This window comes from Xiphophorus maculatus, chromosome 10 (assembly GCF_002775205.1).
Source record: "Xiphophorus maculatus strain JP 163 A chromosome 10, X_maculatus-5.0-male, whole genome shotgun sequence".
Classification (NCBI taxonomy): Eukaryota; Metazoa; Chordata; class Actinopteri; order Cyprinodontiformes; family Poeciliidae; genus Xiphophorus; species Xiphophorus maculatus.
In genome coordinates this window covers 12,403,952-12,430,504 of record NC_036452.1, presented here as the reverse complement: position 1 = coordinate 12,430,504, position 26,553 = coordinate 12,403,952, and the positions used below count along the sequence as shown (strand labels likewise).

Here is a 26,553-nt window from a genome sequence, read left to right as displayed (position 1 = left end):
TAAAAATCCTTTTTTAAGTCTTCTCATATTTCAATAATACTGTAGTGTATTGAAATGCACATGTAAGCTCAACCTGAGATACTTCTGAAATTCATTTCTCATGACAATGATTTGGCAACAGTGGCCTGTACTTGTATGGAGCTCTATCTAGTCTAGAGACTAGATAAAAGCCCTTTACACTACATTCAGTCATTCACACACACACTGTTGGAGATGAGCTACATAGTAGCCATAGCAGCAGGCAAAGTGGGTGAAGAGTTTTGCTCAAAGACAACGACAGACGGAGCAGGAATTTGAACCGGCAACCCACCAGTGACAGGAAAAATTCCTACCACAGTTGCCCCAATGATGTGTTACAATGGGCTTTCAACCATACACCAAACAGAAAAAGTCAACTCAAATGCTGAATTTGACAAATTTCACTGTAATGCCAAAAGTATTGTGGAAGTGAGCCAACAAAGGCAGGGCTTTGCTGAATGCAGTATCCAAATATAATTTTAAGACATGCTACCACATAACATGATGCACCCTAAATTGTTAGCTAAATAATTTCCGTTTATCCATAAAGAAATTTGGTTTATTTTAAAATCCGGAAAATGCGTAGTGATAAACTGTGGTTGTTTAGAATGAACAAATATTAAATAAAGGTGATTTGCTAGTAATATTGGGTTAACTTAAATAAAACTGGAAGCCAATTTCTTCTTCAATCAAGTCATGAATCCTCATGTGGCAAAGCCATGCAAAACTAGAAAAAATAAGGAGACACATTTGCTATTTTAACAAAAATCCTTGAGCTGGTAAGAAAGGATTTTGCTCCGATAGAAGGTCGGCAGTTTAAACACTAAAAGCTGTTAGTTACCTGAGCATTTACAGGCTCCGTCTTCACTTCGGTGCCAGCTGTGAGCAAAGCACTGGGGGCAAGTCCTCCCAACTCTACAGAACCCTATGGATCAAACACATGTGTTCAACTTTAACCACAAAAAGTATACCGATTATGATATCCCTGTTAAATATCACAATAAAAATATACATGCTAAAATACAATTCCAACATCCTCCCTGCTCTCTACTGTTAAGGTCCTTCAAGTCACTCCTGACAATAATAGTCGGCAGCTTCACATGTGTCTGGTGAGACCAGAGAGACTCCAAACAAACTCAAGATACTACTGCCATGCAAAGCAAAATCCATCATATTTGAGGCAAATATTGTCATATCACTATGTGCAATATTAATGTCAAATAACTTTTAATGGCACTTTATTTGTAGGAAATTATATTCAAAGTGTCAAAAGATAGAGTCAAACCTAACATGATAATGCTTAAGCTCAGAGATAAAAACACACAGCAAGAATTAGAAGCATCTCAGATGAGAAATTGGTGTGCGAGGCAAATGGAAGATTATATCATCAAAATATTTAATTATTCCTCTAGTGCATGATTTTCTAGTATAATGTAGCCCTACAATACAGGGGCCTAGAGAGACCAAAATATGCTCAGCATTTCATATTCAACTTCAAAAGTGATTAACATTTATGAACACCAAAACAGCAGACTCCATGTAAATTCCATAGAAAGCGGACAGCCTACCCTCACTCAAGATTCCCAAAGGGCCAACATTTTCACATCACACATGTTCCACAGCTCCAAGGTTAAAGTTCCAAAGTATAAAGCAGAGCAAATCCGTTATATTCAATCAGGCTTTCTGTTACCTGCTCAAAGTCTAGCTTCTTCCAGCTTCTTGCTTCATCAAATCTAATTTTTAATACCTCACTGATACTAAAAATAGCTAAGAAGTCATTTTTCCTCAGCAATAGGTTAAACATCCAAGAGTGTTTCTGTTGATGTTAGCCGATAGTGCTTAGTATGATGTGTTTACTGATCAAGAAGCCAAAAAAAAAAGTTTACGACTGAAATACTAGTTTAAAATTTTACAATTGCAACCAGATGATTCTAGCTCAGTTTTCTCTTACAAATATTTACCTGTGAAATACATATTTAACTATGCAATATGCAGCAACAAACTACAGCTGGAAACATTGTGTACTTAGCAGCACCTCTTGGATCTGGAGTTGGATATTCTTATATCCAATAAATGCACCATAATTTTTATTTTAGTCTTATACAGTATGTTATTGTTACTATTATTATTGTTAATCTTGTTTTTTATTTATTGTTCTGTGTGAACCTATATACATAATGCTGCTGTTGCATCTGAATTTCCCCTTTGCGAGTCAATAAAGGCTAGGTTCTAGTTCTGTAAAAACATGAAAGTCCTCTTCCAATTATACAGCAGCGCCATGCAGAGATGATTAGGAAGGAAATGGCAGTAACCAACCTTGCTGGCGCGAATTTGTCTGTAGATGTCTGTCTGCTGTCGGATGCGGTACTCCAGGTCCGAGATGTGGGCCTGAAGCCAGTTCCAGTGGCTGATGATACCAGCTCTCTCCATGGTGTAGCGGCTCTCTGCCCGCTTCCATCTGTAGGGGGTAAAATGTTTACAGCTGAGCCACTTCATGGGACACAAATACATACAATTCACACTTCCTAGAGTCATTTTTCACACCTGTGGATTTATTAACAGGTTCCAGTAGTTAGGAGGTAGATAGGGTCATTGTTTTTAAAGTACTAGTAATGCACACTGATCATTAAAGCAGCATTTCCCCCGTCAGACTGCAGAGGTCAGTGAATCAGCATTACAGATAACACCCACTAATGACAGCTGCAGGAAGCCTAGAGGAGTACTGAAGCCAAAAACAAAAACATTACAACTGCTTTATAGATGAAGAAAAACAAAACAAAAAGGTGCTTCTGTACCACTGTTATCTCCCATTGTAAACAGTGTGCAAAGCTCATAGCTGGGTACTCCATTTTACCAGTATGACACACAGAATGGGCATTTCAAAGGCAGACATGAGAGGAAAATGTCTGCTCCTGCACCAAAAGGCAGCTACCACAAGGGGAGCTGTTCTTCCAAGATGTAGGCCACAGTGACACTAGCTGAACAATGAAAATAATGACTTCGATGGCAAACAAAGATAGACCTCGGACCCCTGTGCATTCTCTTTCTTCAAACCTCATCTCTGTTTAAGTCTTCACAAGGACCCGGTTAGAATCTGCAGAGAGCACACACCGCCCAGAGCACGAGAAGCAAGGGAAGAGGGGTGGAAAATGGGGACAACGGGGGCTGGGAAGCTCTGGCAGTCTGCAGATGAACAGACGGGCTTTAAAAGCAATCTACAGGCCACAGAGTGCTGGAGGGGGTGGGGCTGGGTCAGGAAACAGAGGAGCACACACTGGGATAACCAATAATCCAAGCAGGGATCCTGCCTTATTGAGAAGCTGATCAAAGACAGTTCCTGTCCCCTAAAAGCAGATGCCAGCCACCAATCAGTTTAATCAAGAACCACTTAATTCCTCCCTTCTTTTCCAAATGCAACATTTACCCATCTATGGCTCGTTCACTGCAACACAACATCAAGGACAGCTAACAATTCAGCTGCAGTATTTCCTGCTAGCACCACTTCCTTTTGCTCTTCTACAGACTTAATCCTGTTCTGCTGAGGTAAACAGTCATGCTCTCCTTTCACAAACTAGTGACAGACACTGCGACAATCCTAGGCAACCACACGCCGCATCAGATAGGTGCACTGTTAAAGGTGGTTTGTTAAAGGTGGTTTATTAACATACATAAGTCGTCATGGAGCCTTTTTCCAAAGCAAAACTGACAGGCTGAAGTGTGTTCAGGTTCTTAGAGCTGCTGGCTTTATGGTGTGATTCAGTGAGAGCTGGGTGGACATCTGAGGCAACAGAGGGAGAATGAGCCAGGTGCAAAGTCCCTGAGGGGGGGAGGACTGGAAAATGATCACAGAAATTCATACTGAAACAGAATAATGTGAGCTTAAACTTCTGAAGAGAGAACAGAAAGCAGCATTGACCTGCCTATAAAGAAACCAGGGTTGTCATCAACAGTCGGCGGGTCAAAGACATGATTTATTTCACAAGTTGGACCAAAATCCCTGGCAATCGCTGATTAAAGCAGGGTTACTTATGATATTGTTGCACGTTAAAATACTTGAAATTTAGTTTGATTTATTCACCATAATCAAAGTTTTCATCAGATAACCTTAAAATAGGTTAGCATGTTTGTATTTGGTGAAAGCCAGGGTCACCACATGAAACTATCTCCATCCAAGGCAAGAAATGCCATTTAAAGCTAAATGGCTAATTGAGACTTCTGTATCCGACCTGAGAAGTACTGGAGTGATTTGGGAAAACACTCAGTACTTAGTATTGTTACTGGTGAGGATGAAAAATGACAAAATAGTCAAAGGACATTGCTCATTCTTAATCTAAAGTGGCAAATGTCTAACACTGACAGCAAAATGTAATTTTATAATAAGGAATATAGAGATGAACAATTTGAATATAAACTGAGGTAGCAAATTCGCTTGGAATGATAAACATTTTTTTACTACAAGGTCAGGGTTTAGTTAATAAGTTATGATTGCAAACCTACTTGGTCATTGGGCAATAGTTATTAATACACTGTGTTTATCCCAGTGTATTATAAGCCTGGTGGGCCAACAGGCTTTACTAGTGCCCTCGCCAGGCTAAGCATTGCTTATATAAGTTTTTAAAAACTGTTCACATTTTAAGACTTTATATTTGGTGTTCAGATATTGATCTCCAATCTTTCAACAACACATAGTTATCAAGTGATATTTTCTGTCAACTTTAAACATTTTTAACTCAAAAACACAACGGACCGTTGGATGAATCACTGCCCGAGCCCCCGACCACCAGGCTTAGCAAGTTTTCTGGGGGAAACCTGGGAGTGGTCTTTCTACATTTTGTATAACAAGTTTATATAGCCAATACAAATATACAAGAACTATGAACACATAGACTCACTATATAAGGTACATTTACTTGTGAACACAAATAGAAACCCATCAAATTGTATGGTAAAAACTTAATGCATTTAGCAGTTTAAGTCGAACCCACAAAAAACCAAGCCTAGACTAAGACCCAACATAAAAAAAAAAAGAATCACTTGTGGAAGCTCATTAGCAGACTGACCACAAACTTACATGCAAGCAGACCCTCAACTACATCTCACTTGTCCATTAAATCTGACCAGCTGCTAAGAAGTTAAACAGACAACTATTGAAAGAACAAACATCTAGCCAAATGGTAACGGACTCAGCATGAGTTGAGGTGACAAAGAGGTAAAGGACTGAACTCACTTAGCATTTTTTCTTTGAAAATGTTTCTTCTTGTTTTCTCATTCCTTTCATCTGGCAGATGGGCAACAGTAGTTCAAACATCTACTCATTACAAATGCATGTGGAAACAGCAACTTATAAGACTGCAGGCAAACTTTGAAGCAGACTAGCTACAACAAAAGAACAGGAATGCTAGGGCTAAGGTTCACACAGGTTTACCATAATCTGACAACAGATTGGTAGAAACATTGCCTGGTACGATGAGTCTACAGTTCAACTGCAACATCCTTTTTAGCAACGTTTAGTTGCATGGACTGGTTTCTTGAACGCTACAATGAGTTCAGTGTTCTACAATGGCTTCCAGTCACCAGATCTCATACAGATAGAGCACCTTAGAGACGTAATGGAACATGAGATTCACATCATTGTGCAGCTGACAAACCTTCAGCAACTGTGATAAGCTATCATGTCAAATATGGACCAAAATCTTAAGGGACAGCTTATTAAATTTAGGCCCAGGAGGATTAAGGCCAACCTGTCACTGTCAAGGTGCAATTAATGAGAATCTACAGAATGTTTAGAATAAAAGGTCCTATTTTCTCACTAATTTAAGCAGGAGTCTGTGTTTAAACAAAGAAACTCAAACGTGCCAGACAATCATTTAATCATTTTTGACTGTCTGTACATAATGTTTGTCAAAAAAAACCCTCAAAACAGGAAACATCACTGAATTAAATTAATGCTTAAAGGAATCGTCTTTGTTTGTAAGATATACTTTCTATGTTTTAGGGGAAATTACCTGTAAAAAATACCATTTAGATTGGTGGGACTCTAAACCTATTTCAGTAGATAACCATATATGGATGGACAGTTTTATTGCTTCTGTTCAGGCTTCATATCTTCTGGCAAACCTATGAGTCATTTGTATTGCCTTTGTTCTTTTACACACACACACACACACACACTGTATTGGCAAATGGTCTAGAAGTGAAATATGAATGTCAGACAAATATTTTTAGGTCTGAATTTTCATTTTTTACTAAGTTTTGATTTTTGCTTTTACATTTTAACTCACAAATCAGAGCACAAGATACACAACTGTTTACAGCTCTATCAACTCCACCTGGAAATTCAACTGCTGTTGAATAATTTATTTTCCAAAAAGACAAAAATACAACGCTACTGCTGAAAAGGCGTTGAGTCTTAGTACAACAGTAGACCTGAGTGACTAGTCGCCTCTGAGTGAAACAGATAAAAGAGCACAGAGTTTGGATTTGAATGTAGTCAAATATGAAAACTTGTAGGACATCACACATCCAATCACCTCAATCATCAGAGGCGCGGAGAAGAATGAGGAAGAGGAGGGATTGTTCAACACCCCCACCACCACTCTAAACGGGATGTGCTCTCCTCCCACAGCTCCAGCACACAAAGCACCAACGGCAGTCTCTACAGCTGCCGTTTCCTGGCTGTCAGCACATTCTGCAGCGTGGCGCTTCTCTGGATGCAGCGCACATGTGGTTTGTTACTGGGAACCAGTACGCTACACTGATCCTGAAAAACGTGGCCCAAATCTGAGCCAAAACCCAGCAGGTTTCCTGAGTGACAGCTGAACACAGAAACATCACTGATAATTCACAAATCATCAATCCAGGAGAAATTTCCAGATGTAAAGGTTCAGTTTTCCCATGAATGAATCACTTCTTCATGCATTAGCCCTGAAACTGTTTCCCTGATCAATTTTTACTGTATAACCACAACATAGAGCAAATATACATAGAATACATAAATACACAGAGGCATCTCAAAAGATCTGAATATCAAAAATGTTTTGTCACTTATTTCAGAAAGCAAAACTCAGATTTCCTGTACATAGAATGAAACCAATCACTGACCGTGAAAACATAGGATTCTGTACCTCTACAGTTTTCTTCCAGATTCATGGACCTTGATTTCCAAATAAAATATGACCTTGAACCACAAAGCAACAGTGCAGTCTCTGATTTAGGAGTGACTTGATACGAGGCAACATTTGTGTCCCAGGTGAAGGCTTCATCTGTGAGTAGTGGCTCTTTCCATTCAGGTCTTAGTCTGAATGGAAAAAGCCAAGGCCTGAATGCTAAGGCCTGAATGGAAAGAGCCAGACAATCCTCTCAAGGATGCGGTTATCGTCGTTGCACATTTTCTTACCACAGTTTTTCCTTCCAAACAACTTCCAATGAATATGCTTGGATTCAGCGCCATGAACAACCAGATTCTTTAGGATGGCTTGTGGAAGGTGTCAATGACAGTTTTCTGGATATCTGTCAAGTCAACAGTTTTTCCCGTGATTGTGTGGTCTACTAACCCAGACAAAGACCATTTAGATGCTCATGAATCCCTGAATATTTGAGTGTGGCACCAATATTTACCCCTTTTTTTTTTTTACAATATTCTATTTTTCTGAGACTTTGAATTCTGGGTTTCCATGATATGTAAGACAATCAAAATTAAAAGAAAAAGAATTTTGAAATATTCCACTTTGCGTGTAATAAATCTATATAATATGAGCTAAACTTTCTGAAATTAGTAGGAAAACAATATTTACCTTTTTTTGTACAATATTAAGTGTTTTGTAGATGTACCTCTAAGGTTTTTGCAGTTCGACATCAGAGAAAAAAACACAAATGATGGTATGTTGATATGCAAGGGAAAAGTGTTGGATCAACTGACAAGTCTTTACAAGCCAAGATTCAGAGCAACATTATCTAAAACAACATGTTGCAAACATTACATGTTGTTGCATGTGTGAAGTATTACAAGTGGCTTCATTCATTGTTGAATTATAAACAATAACTGAGCGGTTTAAAATATATACCCAAAGAATGAAGTTTCAAAGTATTCCCACATTGAAACTTTGTCAGTAAGTGTAAAAAAATAACTTTCTGATGTCAGATAAAGTAGGCTAGACACATATCATTGTATTTTGGTATTCCTTTCAAAATATGTACTTAGACATGTAAGGTTATTGGCAAAATTCAGATATCATGGTGTACAATGATTTTTAAAGGCAAGAGTTTTTAGAACTAGAGAAAGAATTGAAGTTCTCTGACTAAAACAGAGTAAGGCAGATGAAGACAGATAAATGTGGCTTTTTTTGGAAAAAGTTATGGTGAAGAAAAACCGAACAGTAATTTTGTGGTAACTAACAGAGTGCCACCCAACACTATTTTGAAGGCAACACTGTTTTAAAACATCGCTTTGCAAGCTTAGAGGAGTACATCTGGTAAGCAGCTGACTGCAGATTGGCTGCCTTATCAAACAGTCTGACTAATTAAACCGGTAATATCAGCTTTCTGTACCTCCAGTGTTGATTTATAAAAAGCAGAATGGCCAAAGCATGTAGTATTTTGCAAAATGAACACTAAAGTTCTACCAGTAAACTACACAGAATATTATTGCATATTTTTCCTTAGGACTATATATAAAACATAGCTGTTATAACGCTATTGTAACCACAACATTTAAAGCTGTGTTGTTTTTTTACAGCATCAGGAAAATGGGATTATTATTGCTTTAAATGTGTAAAAAGTAAATTTTCTTTGTGTCAATACAGAATCACATACCGCCCCATGCCTTGTCATGCATCATGAGACAGTTAGCATTTATTTAAGCTTCGTTATAAATACAAAGCTGAATTTTCAAATGGAACATTTATACGAGGGTCATCAGTTAAGTTTGTCTGCAACATTATGTATTTGGATTTGAAAAGCCTTCAGTCTCTCACTGCTATTTTAACTACTTTAATGTAGAGTTGAAACACTTATTCTGATTAACAGTGATGACTTGATTATTGAAATAATTGAAAAATAATTTAGGCATCAATTAATTGTTAACTGGAGTGTACAGATTCAAAAAACAAAGTCAATTGGTGGAAGAGTAACACACTTGTAGTAATAAGCCAAAACTACATTGGCTTTAAGGTTATTGTATCTTAAGGTATAACAAAAACCCCCTTTGTAAATATGTTCTACCACAACTTATTAAGCGGTATAAAAAAAAAAAAATAAGAAAAAAAAAATCTCCTAAAACATTTGGATATCCAATTATTAATCAATTAATGGTAAAAAAAAAAGTGTACACTAAAGGAAAATTATTTCATTTTAGGCATTAAAAATTACGGATAATCCTGATCCGATCATGTGACCTGAAATTCAGCCCGATCACATAGTTTCACACTGGATCAGAATCAGACATCACATCCTGGTCAGTGATCAGATATACATTTATATTTACTCTAAACAAAACAAGAACAACAGTATCTACAGTTATGAGGTGGTACAGAGTCAGACCATCTCAAAACAATACATGCACAGCACTTTGCAGCAGTGGCTGCCGTAAAGCAGAACACATCAGCGTAGAGTGGGAGCATTGTTACCAACTTAGTGTCGGCATCATTGTGTTTAGCAACTTTTCAGACCCTCCAGAAACTTTTTATCAAAAAAGTGACTAGCGACAAATCTATCAACAGTCTCTGGTTTATTGGAGACAAAATGAGAAAACACCTATTAACTGCAGATACACTGCAGAGAGCACTTGCAGACAGTCAGTCTGACTGCAGTAGAGCAGAGAGGAGACCCACTCCATTTCTTTTCCATAATGCAATGGAAACACAAATGTGCAAAACTGCCAGTGACCCCGCTCTAGATTACATTCAATGTAGTCCCCCCCAAATATTTTTTAAATATCAGATTAGGACTCTATCAGACAATACTCAAAATCAAATGACTAACTCAGGGGCAAAAGAAAAAACAAAAAACTGATTGACATCCCTATTATTTCTTATTTATAAAAAGAAATACAATAATTTGTATCTTAATTCATTTCTAATATTACAATAGTATAAAATAAACTTAAGCAGTAAAATGAAAAATTTACAGAATGTGCCAATATTTTCTTATCCAACTAATTGTCAGAATAATTGAAAAATAACTGATTACTAGCTTAATTATTAGCTGCAGCCCTACTTCAAAGTCTAAGCTGGGTGAAGGAAGTTGCCAGCCTTGCACTGTGAGTAAATTCAAACATCAGACTGAAACTCTTATTGGTTACTCAGATCAGTATAACAACAGAAATCTATCCATGAGAAAAGAAGATCTGGATCAGTGTCCAGTATTCATGCACTTTGCAAATGTGCTTCGAAAACATAAGATACATTAGTATAATTCATCTACTATAGTGTTTTCAGTTGCATATAGATGGATTAAATATGCAGCTATCCAGAGATAACCATGAAGGTTTTGCTCCTCACAGATTGGAGCTAACATTCGTCACAAACATTTTTCAAATTTGAGTTCAAGCTCAAGGGCAGATTACATTTATAGTTCTACCTTTTGTAGATTGTCTAAATTACACTTGACATGTTCAGCCCTCATCTGTTAAATGTCAATCAAAGGGTTCTTCCCATTAACTGTAACTTTGTGTACCAGCCTCCATCTTCACCCACTTCATGTCCCTGCAGTCCAGCTAGGTGGTGGGGAACAAGCAGGAACTCTTATAACCTTGCTGTCTCTTATGAGTAAAACTTCACTCCTATCAATGCTTCCCTGAGGAGAACAAAAGTGTTTACCAGTCACATGTTTTCATATTACTGCTCCTCAGCTCTCCTTGTGACCACTGAACTCTACTTTTGTGTCAAAAGGGTTTTTGACCAAAATTTTTTATTTGAATAATCTCTTTCATCAGAGTCTTACAAATGAGCAAAAGCTTTGTTTTTCCTACTTGACAGATCAAAAATCTCTACAACACAACCACATCCCGGCAGAATAACTCTTCCTGAATGAAAATACACTCTGCAGGAACGCTGACCACAACAGCTGCTTTTGGTACCCTCAAAATAAATTGTTTACTGCTCTGCTCACATCTAATAGCACTGAACACAATCGCCATTCTTCTAGTGGAGCTTTAAAGTCTTTTTTTTTTTTTTTGAAGCTCTGTCAACCAGCAGACGCACCTTCTCCCTTGACCTCTTGCCTCATTTCTCTGTTGCAGTGATTTCAAGTGTTGGTCAACTATTTCGAAACACCATAATAAAACTAACTTTACATGAAGTGACTTTTGTTAGTACAAAGAAACACGTCAGACAACTGATAGAAACCTGCAATTTGAGGGTCTCGCTGCAGCTTGACGCAAACACATTGTTAAAGGTTTAAGTGCTACCAACTGTGAAGGTCACTTTTGCAGGCTTTGCTTTTGGCTCCACGACAATCTAACAAGAGTTTGATGCATTTGCCAAGGCTTGCAATAAGAAGGTTACATTTTTATCTCAACTTTGGAAAAACTAAGCTGAAGGCCTGAGATGTTTTCTCAGGCTTGAGATGTTTTCTCAGGAAGATAAGACAAAAAAAAAAAAAACATATTGTTGAATACTCTATGCTTAAACTCCTCCAGGTTGCTGTGGCACCAATAATCTTCAGTGTTGAGATATCAGTGGGTTGTTTAAAAATGATGTCAGATGAAGCATAAAATATGCAAGAAGCTACAAGAAAGGAAACTATTTTCTTGGAGGCATGTTGGCTGCTACAATACAGACTTCAAAAGACAATAAAAATGTAGTATGACAAAGCTGCATAGTTTTTACTCCGCTTCAGTCTAGAACAGAACAAACTGGATGAGGAAATGTTGCCAGCCTTTTGGAAATCTCAAAAGTTATGGCAGAGATCTGCTAACTCAATAAGAAAGACAGAAAGTTAGGAAAGTTTAATCCACTAATGGTTCTAAACACTGGTGCAAAATCCTTAAGTTGGTTTCAAAGGTCAACTGTAATCATTTTGTGTTGGTTTTGAAACAATGGGTAAGTCTTAACTGACTGGCCTCTCACTTGGTAAAAATGTAATTTGCTGTTATTTATAGATCTAAAATGAACTAACAGAAGCTAAACTCAGCACCAGCAGTTGGAAGCTTTACAAAATCAGCGGTTGAATATCTGCCACAAAATCTCTAATCGGCCCAACTTAAAAAAAAAAAAAAAAACTCACATCAAAAGATATACACAAAGTATTTTTTTTAATCTTTTTTGTTTTTACTTGTGTTTTATTTTGTATATTGAAAATGTCTTCCAGGCCCAGGGTGGAGTGTTCTGTAGAAAATTGAAGTTCATCTGTCTTTGAGACAGCAAACTTGCGTTATTATGCCATTATCAATATATTACTTGAAAATTGTCTCAAAATAATATCGTTTATCACAATAATTTCTGGGCTAATTTATCGTCCATCAGAATGTGTTATCATGGCAGGCATATTTACAATTCAGTTATTACCAATAAATGACTAAAAGGAACTAAATTAATACAAATCAGCTTATTCTCTTTATTCTACAGTCACTAATTTTAGACTTGTTTACACAGCTGAAAAATTATCTCAACTGAAACATTGACAGGACAGCTGCTTCAAGTAATCTTGAGGAGGAAACCGTTCGGGAACCGGGATTACGGATGAGGCCAACCAGCAGGACAGGGTGTGGGGCAGGAAAAACGAGAGGGCAAATTCAGCCAGAGAGCTGCAGCAGTCATTACATAAAAGAGAGGGGTTATGTAACGCCTGTGGGTTTGTGTTGGGGAACTTGGGTCGAGCTAAACACATCCAGATGTGTCAAGTGGAACAGAAACCTATACAGGCGCTCGACTGCATACATACATGGACAGCAGCAATGAAGGGAAGAAACAACACAGCTAAGTGACTCAGACTGCAGAGTAATGCTGAGCCATAAGCATGAAAGGCACGCTGTAGTCCCAATTACCCTGCAGATCATACAAGCAGCACATTGGCCGGATTGTCAGATCATCTGAAGGTTTTTAAATACTGAAGAGAGGAATCTGTTTTTTAATGATCAGATTACAGGAATTCTGATATTTCTATTGTTCCCTAAGCCATTATGTAAGATCTGATATTTCCTGATGAGCATTTTTTGTTGCCTCAGAAACAAGAAACTGTGCCCACTCGTTTCTTAACACAGAACGCGCCGTGCTCCTTGTAACATGCTTAATCTAATGAGGACAACTTATTCTGCGGTTCGAGCAAAGAATGCCATTAACATAAATTTCTGAAAGTAGCAGCACCCACCAACTGGTGCAGGCCCATTACGGATCTCTCATTTACAACGGACACCAATCAAAGAAAAAAAATGCCTGCAACTTAAGCTTGCAACAGATGTTGGGTGAACACCAATCCTGAGATACGGGAAAGCACGTCTATAGAGCAAGCATGGCAGGATTACTTGTAAGCAACACGGCCAAACATGCAAGCAGGTTACATTACCACACGCCTGTCAACCCAAATGACATTAAAAGAATTAGGAGGCTGCAGCTCGAAAAAAACATGAAAATGTTAGTAGTTAGTGGTGTAGCACCTTTAAGCCGGTAATTGTTAACAGAGACCAAATGTTAGATGGGAAAAATGTGATATAATAGTCTCAGAAAAGCCCACGCCTCACTTCCTAGAAGACAAATATGTTAACAAAGAGTCATGGCTGAACAGCGCCGAGAACCAGTTTTCAACCTGTTGAATCACTAGCTCCAGGAAGGGATATCAACTTTAGTTTTCACTTCGCTCAATAAAACTCAAATATTCACAGCTTCCATATCAAATGAAAATGTCAAATGTTTACATCATAAATAAAGCTCAGTTCCGTTAAGAAACTCGGTACATTTCGTTTGTCTTTGTTTTTATTAAAGTGCAGATTGTATGGTACAACAACCGCTGACACTCCCATAGTCTCAAAGAGCAAGTTTTAACTAGTCATGAGCAGCTTTAGATTATCTTTAGGTCGGAAAAACTAACTTCAGCGGGATTAACAGTTCTTACTTAGTACTGATTACAATACAGTTAAAAAATACAATCAGCATCCAATCACTGATTAATAACTGATTTTACTTCCTCCCCAAACAAAAGAGTGTCTTACACAAGCACACATGATCTACTGTGCTACAGATAACCATAGCTAAACGTTACATCTAACTGCAGACCTCTTCACCGCTCTAACGTCTAGTTCCTGGAACAGAATCAGTGGAAAATGTGCCTTTACACTGAGTCACTACATGTTAATGGAGACCATGCTTCAGGAAGCTTTGCTGTCTGACAGTAAAGCTGTTATAAAAAGGTGGACACTAGAAAGTTATTATGCTTAAATAAAGCAGGAACAAACCATGACATGTTCGCTGCGATGAGAAATTAATTCCTGAGCAAATAGATGCAGCAAGGAAAAGATCCACTTCTATAAATATAAAAACATAGTGCGAGTGGTCACATTTATAGACAGCAGCAAAAACCTACAACCTCTATACTAGTAATATTCCTTCTCATATGTTTGTTTAGAAAGTATGCGAGGGAAATATTTATCTTCTTTTTGGACTTTTCTGAAAACTGTATTTGTCTCACTGGGGCTGAACTTTAATAGCAGCATATACATATTTAAAGAGTGATATGCTACAACTGATTCCCAAGCTTTTCAGCTTTCAAGCCACTGAACATGCGCATGACTACATGAATAATAATAATAACGATTGGTAAAAGACCCATATAGCCTTGTCTATCGATGCATTAACATTTTTCCAACTGAAGTATAAAAATTAACTTTTTTAAATTAACTCTCAGTAGGACGGCAAGCTGCTTATTTAATGGCACGGTGCCAATTCCAGGATCTCCTTAGATTTATAAACGTGTACAGTTAAAATTTTACAGATAACCAAGACTGAATTGAAACATGTGCAATTAAAATTGAAACATATGTAATTAAGTCTGAATCTGCCTATGCGATCATTTTTGACTTGTCTATATAGTTCTGTAAATTAATTTGATCAGTCCGTGCCTCAAAATGGCATCTGTTGTAAGCTGACATTTTCTAAGACTGACCACTGATTGTTTCAGTGATGTGTCATCACTGAAACAAAAGTGATGACACTGAAAAATAAGTTCTTTTCAAGAAAATAAACTATAGTTTGCACTGAAAGACTTTTCATAAAAGAGGGATAATGCAGAACATGTTACTGCTGTAGAATTCTTTAACTTTAAGTGTTTCTCTGATCTGTTCCCTAGGAGCATGTAAGTTTTAATTTGAAAGCCTTTGACAAAAGTTAGATAGCTCTTTTGCAGCTTCATGGTGATTGGCAAATAATGCAATGCTTTTATTACCACCTGGTTGCTGTAATGAGAAATGTTTTACTAGGAGAGCAATAAAAAACATACCGAAAGACAACACAACTGTTAAAAATAACTTAAAAGCCAAGCTTCTCATAGCTAGTAACTTTAGATCAATTAATCAGTTATAACTACTTTAAAAAAAAAAATTTACAATTAACTATGCATCTGATGGTGTTGAAGTTCCCAACTCAGGTCGCCAATCTTCACAAATAAACTGTAACATCAAATAGAAGCATCAATTGTTCATTATCTTTGTTGTGTCCTAATCACACATTTAATAATCTAATTCTCAAAAGAAGAGAAATTTGATTGCTATTTTACAACTTTAGATACTTATTGATAAGCTATGTGGAATGTCTTATGTAAATCTATGCAGGACAAGAATAGAAGACAAACAGTGTAACAACTTCCACTTTTAGATCCTAACAAAACCAAATGAATAAAGCTAACTACATAAGATAAGGTCACTGTAGGAAAACAGAATTGGAATGACTTGCAAAACTGACTTTTTAATTAAATCTTTATTTTAAAAAAGCAACTCATTGTTCAGTTTTTTTCCTGTTCCGAGATGCATTTTTACAAACTTGCATCACTGAATTAAAAAAGTATAACCTTTGTCAGATACATTAGCATTTTCCATATTTTCCAAGTACATAATCAGATCTTAAATTCAGTTTTTGTAATTGAAATTTATGACACTTGCCAAGAGTGTTTAAAACTGCTTTAAAGCTAGATTTTTCTAGTTTTGTCCTGATCAACATGTTGTGATTTGCCACTATGTAAACAAACTGAAGTTGTTGACGAACAGTCCTATTTGTTATATATACATTTATAGCATTAAATCTATAATCAACACAAATCTTTTCCCTAACACCACCCATATTGAAATTTGCCAAAATTATTTACTCCAGTTTTATTTCCTCTTTTAAATTATGTCAAGTGTAAGAATCAGAAGCCTCTCTGTGAATTGTTTACATGTTTAGGCACATAAGAACTTCCTGTTAGGATATGATGATATTTAGGTCAAAGGTTTAAAGTCAACACAGCGGAGGATAATAAAGAGCTACTTTGTTAATAATCTACCCAATCCCACTCAGGCCAGTAACTCCATTAACACTGCCAAACCACCTGCTATACTGCCCCCTCCCTCTCTTGATTCCAATGACACATGGATGTGCACTCTGATGTGAACTTCCCATCCTACAGATTTCCATGCCCCTGCTGACACAGACCTGACATTACAACAGGAAGCATGCAAAAACAAACTCCACACCTCCTCTGAACCCACTACCTCCTGCCCTGAAGTTTTCTCAAGATTTTAATAAAAAATTTAAATGACTGGTTCTATTGGTGCTCAGTCATTTTGCTCTAAAGATAAACAGAGTGTTCAGTTTCAGCCTGGGTCTTCTCAGGAGGCAGAATCGTATGACAAGGAAGCTCTTTTTCCCCTAAGACCAGCCAAGCTTGTGTGTTCTCTACAGGATCCCACCCACACGGTTACATGCTGCATGGGTGAACTGTATCTCTACCCCTCCCTGGAGTTTGACCAGAGCACAACTGAGGCAGGCAGTTATAATTGCCATTAGCACCTGCTATGCTGGAGTAGCATATTGCAGTGTTTGGAAATGGACGGACTTTCTGTTGACAGTTGAGCAGCTCCGAGCACCATGACAGGCATGAGTAATGGGAGATGTTACTGAAAACCTTAAAATGACTGAAAATTTTTAAAATTATGAGACGATTTAAAAACAAATTTAATAAAGGCTTCAAATATTTCTGTAAGTACTGGACTTTATCATGTACAGTGCAGGCGGTTTTGCCATTTTAAAAAAATGAAAATGTGTGAGGTCACTGCACTTACATTTTGACATGTCGTTGCTCAATGTCCACTCTGGACAGCTCCTCCTCTTCCAGGTCAGAGTCCCCACCAGAGCTGCTTTCAGTTACATCAGAGTCAAAGGCGCTTTCTGCTGAATGCAGGTTGGCTGAGCCGCTCAGATACAGCCTCTCCAATTCCAAGGGCACGGCACCGCTCTTCAGGAACCGGCCCAGGCCGTCCCTGCTGTTTGACGAATAGTGCCGCCCGGCCCTCCATGCGGCCGAATGTGGCGCCACCTCCGACTTGCGGCTCCCGGCTCGTAGCCTGCTAAGAGCCGAGTCCAAGAAGCCGCCTAGCTGCTGCTGGACGTGCCGCTCTACCTGCTTGGCCTGCACCACCTGAAGACGTTTGCGCAGGCGCTGCAGGCGGCTTTCGATTTCGGCCTGCCGCTTGCTGTTGAGGGCCGTGCGCTCTTTGACGTGAGCGTCAAGGCTGTCCGAGGATGAACTGCAGGGCAGAGGCGGCTCTGGTGTGACTGTGCATTGTGGGGATCCCTGTTGGCTGCTGCCTGGCCTCTCCCCGTCTGAACCCTGCGGTGGACCAGTACGCGTCTGCAAATCGGCTTCGCTTGAATTAACCTGTTCCGTTGAGTTCGGGTTGTCATGGTTAAGGGAGGACAGAGCAGCAGAATGAAGCACTGGTGGTTCCACATTATTTCCATCTGTGTTCTGAGGAGCACCGGAGGAATGCTTCTGTCTGAGGGCTTCTTTCATCGGGATGTGGCCCGATATGGTAGCAGTGAAGGTCTCTGAGTCCAACGGCAGGTTCTGGGGGTTAGAGTCTGTGGCGGCGGAAGGCTTGTCACCGTTCACCGCCACCATGCAGCCCGAGCCTGACATACTGGCCAGCTTCTTGGCCAGGCCGTTGACAGGTGCCATGGGCTGGCCACTCCCGTTGGTGTTGCCACTCATGAGGCTTTTAAGCTGACCACCAGAGAGTTCAATTGCCTGCCTCCTCAGGAGGAACTCTCCCCCACCGTTCAGCAGAGAACTGGGCAGAATTCTGTGGCTTTTCAGCACAGACTGTTTGATGAGGACTCCTTGCAGCTTGATTGACTCCTTATTTGCAGGGACAGATGTCACATCTGAGCATAAATAAGAAGCCACCAGTGGCTGGAGTTTGCCCAAGGCCGAGGCCTGGGACACGGAGTCTGGTTGGGGCTGCTGTTCCTGCGGTTCCTGGTTGCCGCCGCAGAAGTCGAGAGGGCACTCTTCGGAGGCGACCTTGCACTTTCCGGGGCCGCTGCTGTGGATGAGGATGTTGTTGGCGTTACTGTTGTTCTCTGCACTGGCCGGTGAGAGACTCGAGGATGGGGCAGCCAGTTTGAAGCGGATGTGGTGAGCTTCGGCTGGGGCGTCGGTGAGAGCGGGCGCCATCGCAGCCATGCAGTGCAGAGGGACGGGCACCTCGGCCTGCTCCACTCCACCCGCTTACTGCCCCACCTGAGGACAGCCTGGAGACAACATGGAGGAAGAATAAGACAAGAACAAAAGAAATACCAAATAAATAAAAAAAATAACACGATGAACAGGGATGGAAGGTTAAAAACAACAAAAAACCCCATCTTGGATAATTTTGATTTCACAGTGTCACCAGATACACTAATCAGTTCAACATATATGAGAAGGAAGCTAAAAATGTCTATTAAAAAAAGAAAAATAAATAAGATTTATTTTAAGAAGTTAAAAGGCAAAAACACAAAATTCACACTAATGTATTGAATACTAATTTCAGAACTGTCAAACAATATGACCACAGCTGAACCTATATACAACATAAATAAAACACTTGCACAACTGGTTTGGTAGGACTACACTGTGACTGGAAAATTACTAACCAACACCCAATCAGAAAGTAGAAGGGTTCTTTTTTTCTTAAATGGGACCAATAATCAAAAGTAATAAAACTACTGAGCCCATCATACTTACTCTCAATTAAATTGTAGAAGTTAAAAATGTAAATCCTTTCCAACTCAAAGTGAAGCAAACATGGTCAAAACAAAATATCTAAAGCAAAAGGAAGATCCTCTTTCAATAAATTCTCCAAGTTATTCACTTAATTTGCACCAAACAATTTTTTTTTTATTTAAAAAATAAACTGCCAGAAAAATGTTCCAAAGAGGGCCAACTTCAAACAAAATAAATAGAAGACACTATGCACTGACCTTGGGGAAATAAGATGTAAAGGAAGGTTTGGAATAACAGAAGTCACCTGAGCTAAGGCCACTAAATAATTTCCACTACAAGCATGTACGTGCAAACAAGGCCTCAATGTCATTTACTTATAAGGTTGTGAAAAAGAAAAATTGAAAAAAAATATCCTGGCAAGGAAAGAAACAGGAGAAACCAATACAAACTGGCCAAACCCCACTGCCCTACATGTGCCCTGGCAAGTCTGCATACAGCAGGGTTCCTTGCAGGCCATGTAAGTAGGTGGATTTAGGCCCAGCATTAGCTCAAAGCAAATGATGTCATCCTGCCAGGGTTGCTCTGTCATTTCATCTTTACTCATTATTAAAATCTCACTTTCCCTGATATTAAAAGCAAAAATGCTTTAAAAAATGCAGCATGCTAGGAGAATGTTAATGGCACAGAGCATTGTTTGACTGATTAACATATCTTTCATGCCAGCTGCATGCCTATTCAGGGGAAACTTTTAAACAGACTGCCTTCAAATTGTAAAAGATAAGAGCTGCATCTCCGCGCATCGTCTGCATGCTCAGATGAATGGGGGTTCAGTATTTCACCGCAGTTTCTAGTCGGCGCGCACTACGCCATGTTGGTGTTTCCGAAGCAGATTATGCAATGCAATTCATCCATCTAAAAACACCCATTCGGCTCCAAACACGCCAAATGAGTCCGGGGAACACCGGGGTAAATTTAAATGGTCAAAGATGCAACTATAACTCCCCATGTTGTTTTTCTGTCAAAACGTGTGGCGAGATGCGACAAAAAACGTTCACATCCAACGTTAGCCAACCATAACGTAATCATCAAAATGTCTTCCTGGTGTTTACAAGAGCATTTGTGCACGTAAAAGGCAGCTTTGCGCCTTAGCGCTAAAGTGTGCACCATTTCATTGCACTAAATTTCAATTAGTTTAGGCGGAAAGGCAGCACATGATCACTTCGTATCATGAGGAGGTGTCAGACAAAAAAAAGGAAGACAGAAAAACCATCACGCAAACGCAAGAATCGACAGATAAATATTTGGTCACTCTGTAAACTGCGTGGAAATTAACGCGCTTCACTGCTGTTTAACGTTAGCCCAAGAAAGCTGCTGATGCAAGAAACAACCTGCTGGCAAGCTGGCGTGTCTCTCTCTCTCAAGCCAGCTGCAGTGAAACGACACATGCCCTGACCACAGTTATCTCGCTTTAATACGAAACTATTTTTTATTTTCTGGTGGAGGTAGAGTCCAACTTCGGAGTTTTACGTAAACCTCGTTAGTAAACATTTAAAGTGCCTGCGTAACCTGCGCGCACTTGCGGTGATAGTTTAGAGCAAATTACGCTTAGAGTTGAAATGTTTAATAAGAGCGTCGCTGAACACACAACAGTGAAAATAAAACAAGTTTCTGTTGCATTGAAGATATTAACATGACCCTTCTAATCAGACATCTTTGTGTCTGATAAATGTTTTAAACAACGTTTGACGACCGATTGCACAGTAGAGACACGGTCTGCATTGTAATCAGACTACAGAAATAAACACAAGTAGCTTTTTTTTTTATCTACAGCACCAGTCCGTGGCCTTACTTTCGTACAGAAGCTGGAAGGGAATCGGGCGGTGCGTGTAGTTAAAGCTGGTCTCTGTAAAGCAGAGAAGTTGGGAGTAGACCCAGGCAGTCTGGTTAGCTCGCTAACAAAGAAAAAGGAGGAACCTACCACGTGACGAGGTTGCACTATCCGAGGGAATTTCGGCAACAGTCCCCTGCAGTTTGGGTGGAAAAAAACCAAGAGTACCAACACAACACACGGGGCTTTTGTCGATCACTCTGCCATTAATTATTCCAAAAATACACAGCCAGGGTGCGGAAAGGGGCCCGCTTATCGGAGCCTCTCGGCTTCGTTCCGGATTCAGCAATGGGCGAATCACCGAGCTACAGCTCGCCTCGCCGCCACAGCGAATATTATAACCCTAGGCCGCGAAATAGTCCGTCCTATCCCCGATTACTTCAAATGTAGGCGATTCCACGGCAATCCTGAAGCGAAAAAACAGATTCCCGACGAGAGAGAGGTAATCCAGATGGCGGTTTGACGCGAGGCTTTTTCTCTCGTTTTAGGGAGAGACGCTTAGAAAATGGCGGCTAGCTCCTCTCCGTCGGATTGAGTCTGACAAACATAGAAGAGCTCTGCGCGCGCGTGTATGTGTGTGCGTGTGCTGCTGTAGGCGGGAGACACTACTCATTCTCACCACTAGAGTAAAGGGCAGATAAGAACCGACAGAAAAGCTCAAAGAAGATACCACAGGAGGGCATTGTCTTCCCAAAAAACACAGCGCAGTGTCACTTTCACACTTATTATTCTGCTGTGATGGTGCTGCTGGTTAAACTGGAAATATCGCTGCCTCTGCTTAACGTGTATCCCGCATGCTCTCGGAACAACTGTTTCAAGCATATTCAGCTTCTGTCCACAAAACGTTCACACGAACGGGATTATTCATGTTAAATGACCTTGTTCATTCATAATTTAAACCAAAGCAGTTAATACTCGTCAACAATCAATCATGTGTCCTTATTTCTGTTAAACTACCACAGTAAAGGCTCTGATTCCCTTTAAAGCTCACGCTGCGCGTCTCTCATGTCACTTTGAACAGGATCTGAATCGCCCACCACTACAGCAGCCTTCTGTGGAGGTGTAGCCTGTGGCCACATGAAGGAGCTCTTTCCCTTCAGTGTAATAAAACACCACATGGTGTCTAGGAAACAGCACCAAACAGCTCTGACATAAAAGCCACTGCACCTGGACTAATGATTTGAATTAACCCTGTAATTACAGTATCAATCACATTTCATTGTCAAATTTAACTGTTTCATAGCTGCTGACTCCCTGTGAAAAATCTGTGCAATAAATTGTGCCAGATAAAAAGAACACAAGAAAAAAAAACATATTTCAAATGAAATACTAAAGCTTTTGTGCATTTTGTTTATTTACCTTTAGCAACGTGTATTAAGCCCAAACATGAAGATTTCTTGCATACAGACTTTTGACATATTTAAATAAATAATTTAAATGAGTACTACATATGTGTTTTGTCTACACATATACAATACATTTTTTTTGTATTTTCTGTTTAATGTGTTGGTAGCCGCTTTAAAATGTCAGCTTTTAAAATCCTGCTGGTTGAAATTAGTTATTTGTAGAGTTCACTGTATGTTAATAATAGTAATTGTGCTTGCAGATTAAGTGCATTGTACTCTGGTAATAACATTAAAACCAAATCATTTTAAAACAGCACCATGCAAAACTGTTTCCTTTTCAATTATTCAACATGAAAGCCAAGTATTATCTTTAAAGCGATAGTTTGGTTATTTGGGGTGAGGTTCTGTTGAGACGTTATGACCAGTTAATATCTTACCTTCAACAGATAACTCAGAGTTATAGGAAACTCCCCAGAAAAAGATAACTCAGAGGGGGCCAAGACAACACTGGACTTCTCTAAACAGCTTCCATTTCAAAAATGCCCATGTTTCACTTTTTGTATGAGGTGGTCACTTATGTAGAGGCCTTTATAGATATTTGTAAACACAACTGCTGCATTTAAAACACAAACAGCTAAATGAATAAGTACATATGGGCGCTATCTGAAAGAGGAGCTATCTATTTGCTATACTCACTTAATGCTTGTGGTGGATTGAATGCTAGTGCCTAGTCTCTACAGTGTTTAACCAGGATCTTCTTGCTGGGAGGTTAGAAGAGTAATGCGGAGTAAAATATAAAATATGAGAAAATTAATAAATAGTGTGCCTAATAGTAATGCCATTTTAAATGTTGGTCATCTTGGCCACCATTATTGAAAAAGCGACATTAGATCCCAAGGCGTTTTATTCCCAGGTAAATAACACAAAAAATAAATAATAATTAAAAAAGAAATGGGACTTATTTCAAACTGAAAGAATTCAACATTTGTCTTGGACCCTCTATGACTGGCCATTAAAAAAATGTGTCTCTGATTCATCGAAGTGAAGTTACAAAGAGTTGAATTCTGAAGAAAGACATTAACTGATCATATCCTCCGAACAAACTTTAAAAGAAAAATCTTAGTCATCCATCTACATTAATAAACTTAGACATTAAAATGGGCAACATTTTAAATTATTTGATTTATTGTTGCATAACTCTGTCACCAAAACCTTAATGTTTTAGCAATATTTTAAGTGTGTTTACACACAAATTTGTTTTCCGATTTCATTCATAATGGCTGTTGACACCTAGAATAACAATAACATTACATATATTAAAAAAATGTGTGGGCATCCACTCTGTTCTGTAATGCATTTCTATAAACAGCGATGCAAAATAAATGGTGTGCACACTGGCAGTATACAAAAACTATCTCAGAAGAATATTTTCAAAAGTTACTCTTAAAATATATTCAATAAAGTTAATGTAAATTTATATTTTGTTACTAAATCATGGGCAAAATATGGGTGACATGTTTGTTTTTTCAGCATACAAAGACTGTCAAACTATATTTTTGACACAATATCAGAAATAGCCAATAAAAAATACAGTTATTTTGGTAAATACTGAAATTGTGATAATGTAGAACAGACTACCGATTCATTTAAAAACAGCATATTGAGTAGCTATTCAATACCTAACCTGAATTAAAATTTTTACTAAATGTTTTCAGGAAATTCCAGTCACTTCCTGTATTAGTCACTGATGAATCCCTCCGCGTTTAAATTTCAGACGGTTGAACAGATTTGTTGAGGCTGAATTGCAGTGTCGTGCAGACACTATGGAGCATGAAACCTAGCATGTCATGTGTCAATTATACACATCTGGGTATTTGAATTCAAAGTGTTCCCCCACAAATAAACTGACCCTGAGCTGCTGGTCATTTCTCCTCTTCACCATGTCTTTGGAGTTTTGGTAATTTCATGCCTGATTCATACCAGGTACAAAATTGTGCCAACTACCGCGGCGATGTTTTATACCAACCAGGCAACATTTCATACTTAGCAGGCGGACGTTTCACCACCTTTTCACTTCTGTTTTTGCCAGCTTTACTGAAGCTGGCTTTTTCAAATCAAGTCTGCACAAGCAATTGGCTTTAGACTTAAGCAGGGTCATTTAGACTCAAAAGGGTAATTGCTAACCTCAACTTCAAAAACACTGCTTCCACTGTTTGTTGTTTTAGCTCCTTCTAAAGGAAAACAATATTTGACAACAAATTGGACAGTTATGCTGAATATTTTTATGGGAGTGAATCCAAATTTTGTTTTTAAGATAAACAAATGTAGTATGAAGAAACACACAGAAACTGACCTAGGACATACTTAAGCATACACAGAAATGAACACTTCATTACGCTGGGCTGGAATGTTGAAAACAAAATTAAAAAACTAAGACTACATTCGTGTCACCGAACAGTCCACATACGAAAAACAACTGAAAGATTCCCCGGTTTCCGTGTTGAGATGTTCGATATTAATGGTGAAAAAAAAATATATAAAAAAATCATACTATAACTCTCTTTTTCCTTTCATTAAGTTTTCAAGTTAGGCCTTCTGACAAGGAGAATTAAGCCTGCAAACAGACAGATTGTAATAGAAATTAGTCAGATGAAAATAATATTTTATGAAATGAGACTGATTATTTTTTTTATATGTACTAATACTACCCATGCAATGTGTGTAAGCTATAGTAAGACATTATCAATATTACATTTGTTGCAAATGAGATAAGGTTCCCAGTTTTAACATATGTTTAAGTCCCTGGCTCATTTGAATTTTCTCATGCTGTGGTGACTTCTGCACAAGCTGCTTGTGTTTATCTTTGGTCGTTTTAAATAAACAGTTGTGTATGACTTCCTGTATACAGAGGAGGTTATCCAAGGCAAAACATGTTGCACAAGATTAATCTGGGACCTCTCATGTATTCTTAATGTTTAAACCAAGTGGTTAACAATAAAAAAAAGATATGAAAATCTAAGAAAAGCTGCTCGACTCCACAGGGCAAGAACTAAAACTATCAGCCTCTAGAACCAGTTCTCTTCTTTTATGAACGTTTTAACAAGGAAATATAACTAAATATCTTAGATCTTTGTGCCTAGTTTTGGGTTACAAAAACAGTGCGTGCAAAGATGGTGGATTTAAGCACTCCTTTGATGACCCCTCGTGGATTCCAAGGCGTTCCCTACACTTCCTGAGATATTGTTCCCGTCTCAGTCATCTGAAATATTTCCAGAGATACCCAGAACCAACACATCTGATGTAGCTCCATCCCCAGAAGCCATTTTCTTTGAGATAAGTACTGGAGCTACCAAGAGGATGTTCATTACATTCACAGTATCCGCAGAGCATTACTAACTGACAGCCATAACAGAACATCCCTGATGGTCTCAGTGAAACATAAACCAGAATAAACAAGGACATGTAATAATAGTTTAGGATTACCTTTAACTCCATTGTTGAAATAATCCAGGTAGTAATCCAACGAACCACAAATGCAGTTACTAGTTTACACCTAAAACATAAAATGAACAAATAGATATTAGAAATAAATACAGATGTTAAGCATGAAGCAACAACTACTATTTATAAATTTTCAAGACAGAGAATTCAATTGAAAAAAATAATTATGATTCAAAGTCTTTATTGTTATACCAAAGGGTTGAGTGGTTTGGCCACAAAGACAAGTTACGGTACTATCTTTTTTTTTTAATTATTAATTTTTTCAAATCATATAAATTGTAGTTAGTAGTTTTACTCCAAAAATCAAAAGCAAGTTTGTAAACTTTTTTATAAACAGTTAAAGTGAACAATTTTTGAATGACACAAAAACAGAGAGACTTAAAGACAGTTAATTTGACAACAGCCCAATCAAGTGTTAACTCCAGTATAACAAAGATAAACAATGAGCCACTCCAATGAGCACTCACTCCCTGACAAATATACAACGAAACAAAATAATCTGAATGTTTTTGTAAGATTGATGAATTTATGAAAAATCTATTGCTACTAATACTACTACTAATGACAAAAATAAACATTTATGCTTTTATGCTGAAGTTAAACTAACAGTACACAATAATCACGATACTGAAA

The 26,553-nt window shown here is 38.4% G+C and overlaps 1 protein-coding gene across 4 annotated transcripts in view; it reads right to left on the bottom strand.

Annotated features, from left to right (window-relative positions):
- The window catches only part of kansl1 (KAT8 regulatory NSL complex subunit 1), a 38,122-nt gene extending 12,150 nt beyond the window's left edge, over positions 1 to 25,972 (bottom strand). Inside the window, exons 1-4 of one of the 4 annotated variants that reach the window (XM_023340623.1) lie at positions 25,903 to 25,972; positions 17,261 to 18,731; positions 2,335 to 2,476; positions 860 to 943 (exon numbers count right to left, since the gene is read on the bottom strand). In XM_023340623.1, coding sequence (XP_023196391.1) covers positions 860 to 943; positions 2,335 to 2,476; positions 17,261 to 18,663 — 1,629 coding nt within the window. In that variant the 5' untranslated portion in view covers positions 18,664 to 18,731; positions 25,903 to 25,972. Of the gene's footprint in view, positions 1 to 859; positions 944 to 2,334; positions 2,477 to 17,260; positions 18,732 to 21,163; positions 21,629 to 25,902 lie in introns of those variants that run through there. The other 3 variants (XM_023340624.1, XM_005794809.2, XM_023340625.1) reach the window with 3 other exon arrangements.
- Positions 25,973 to 26,553: the final 581 nt, after the last annotated feature.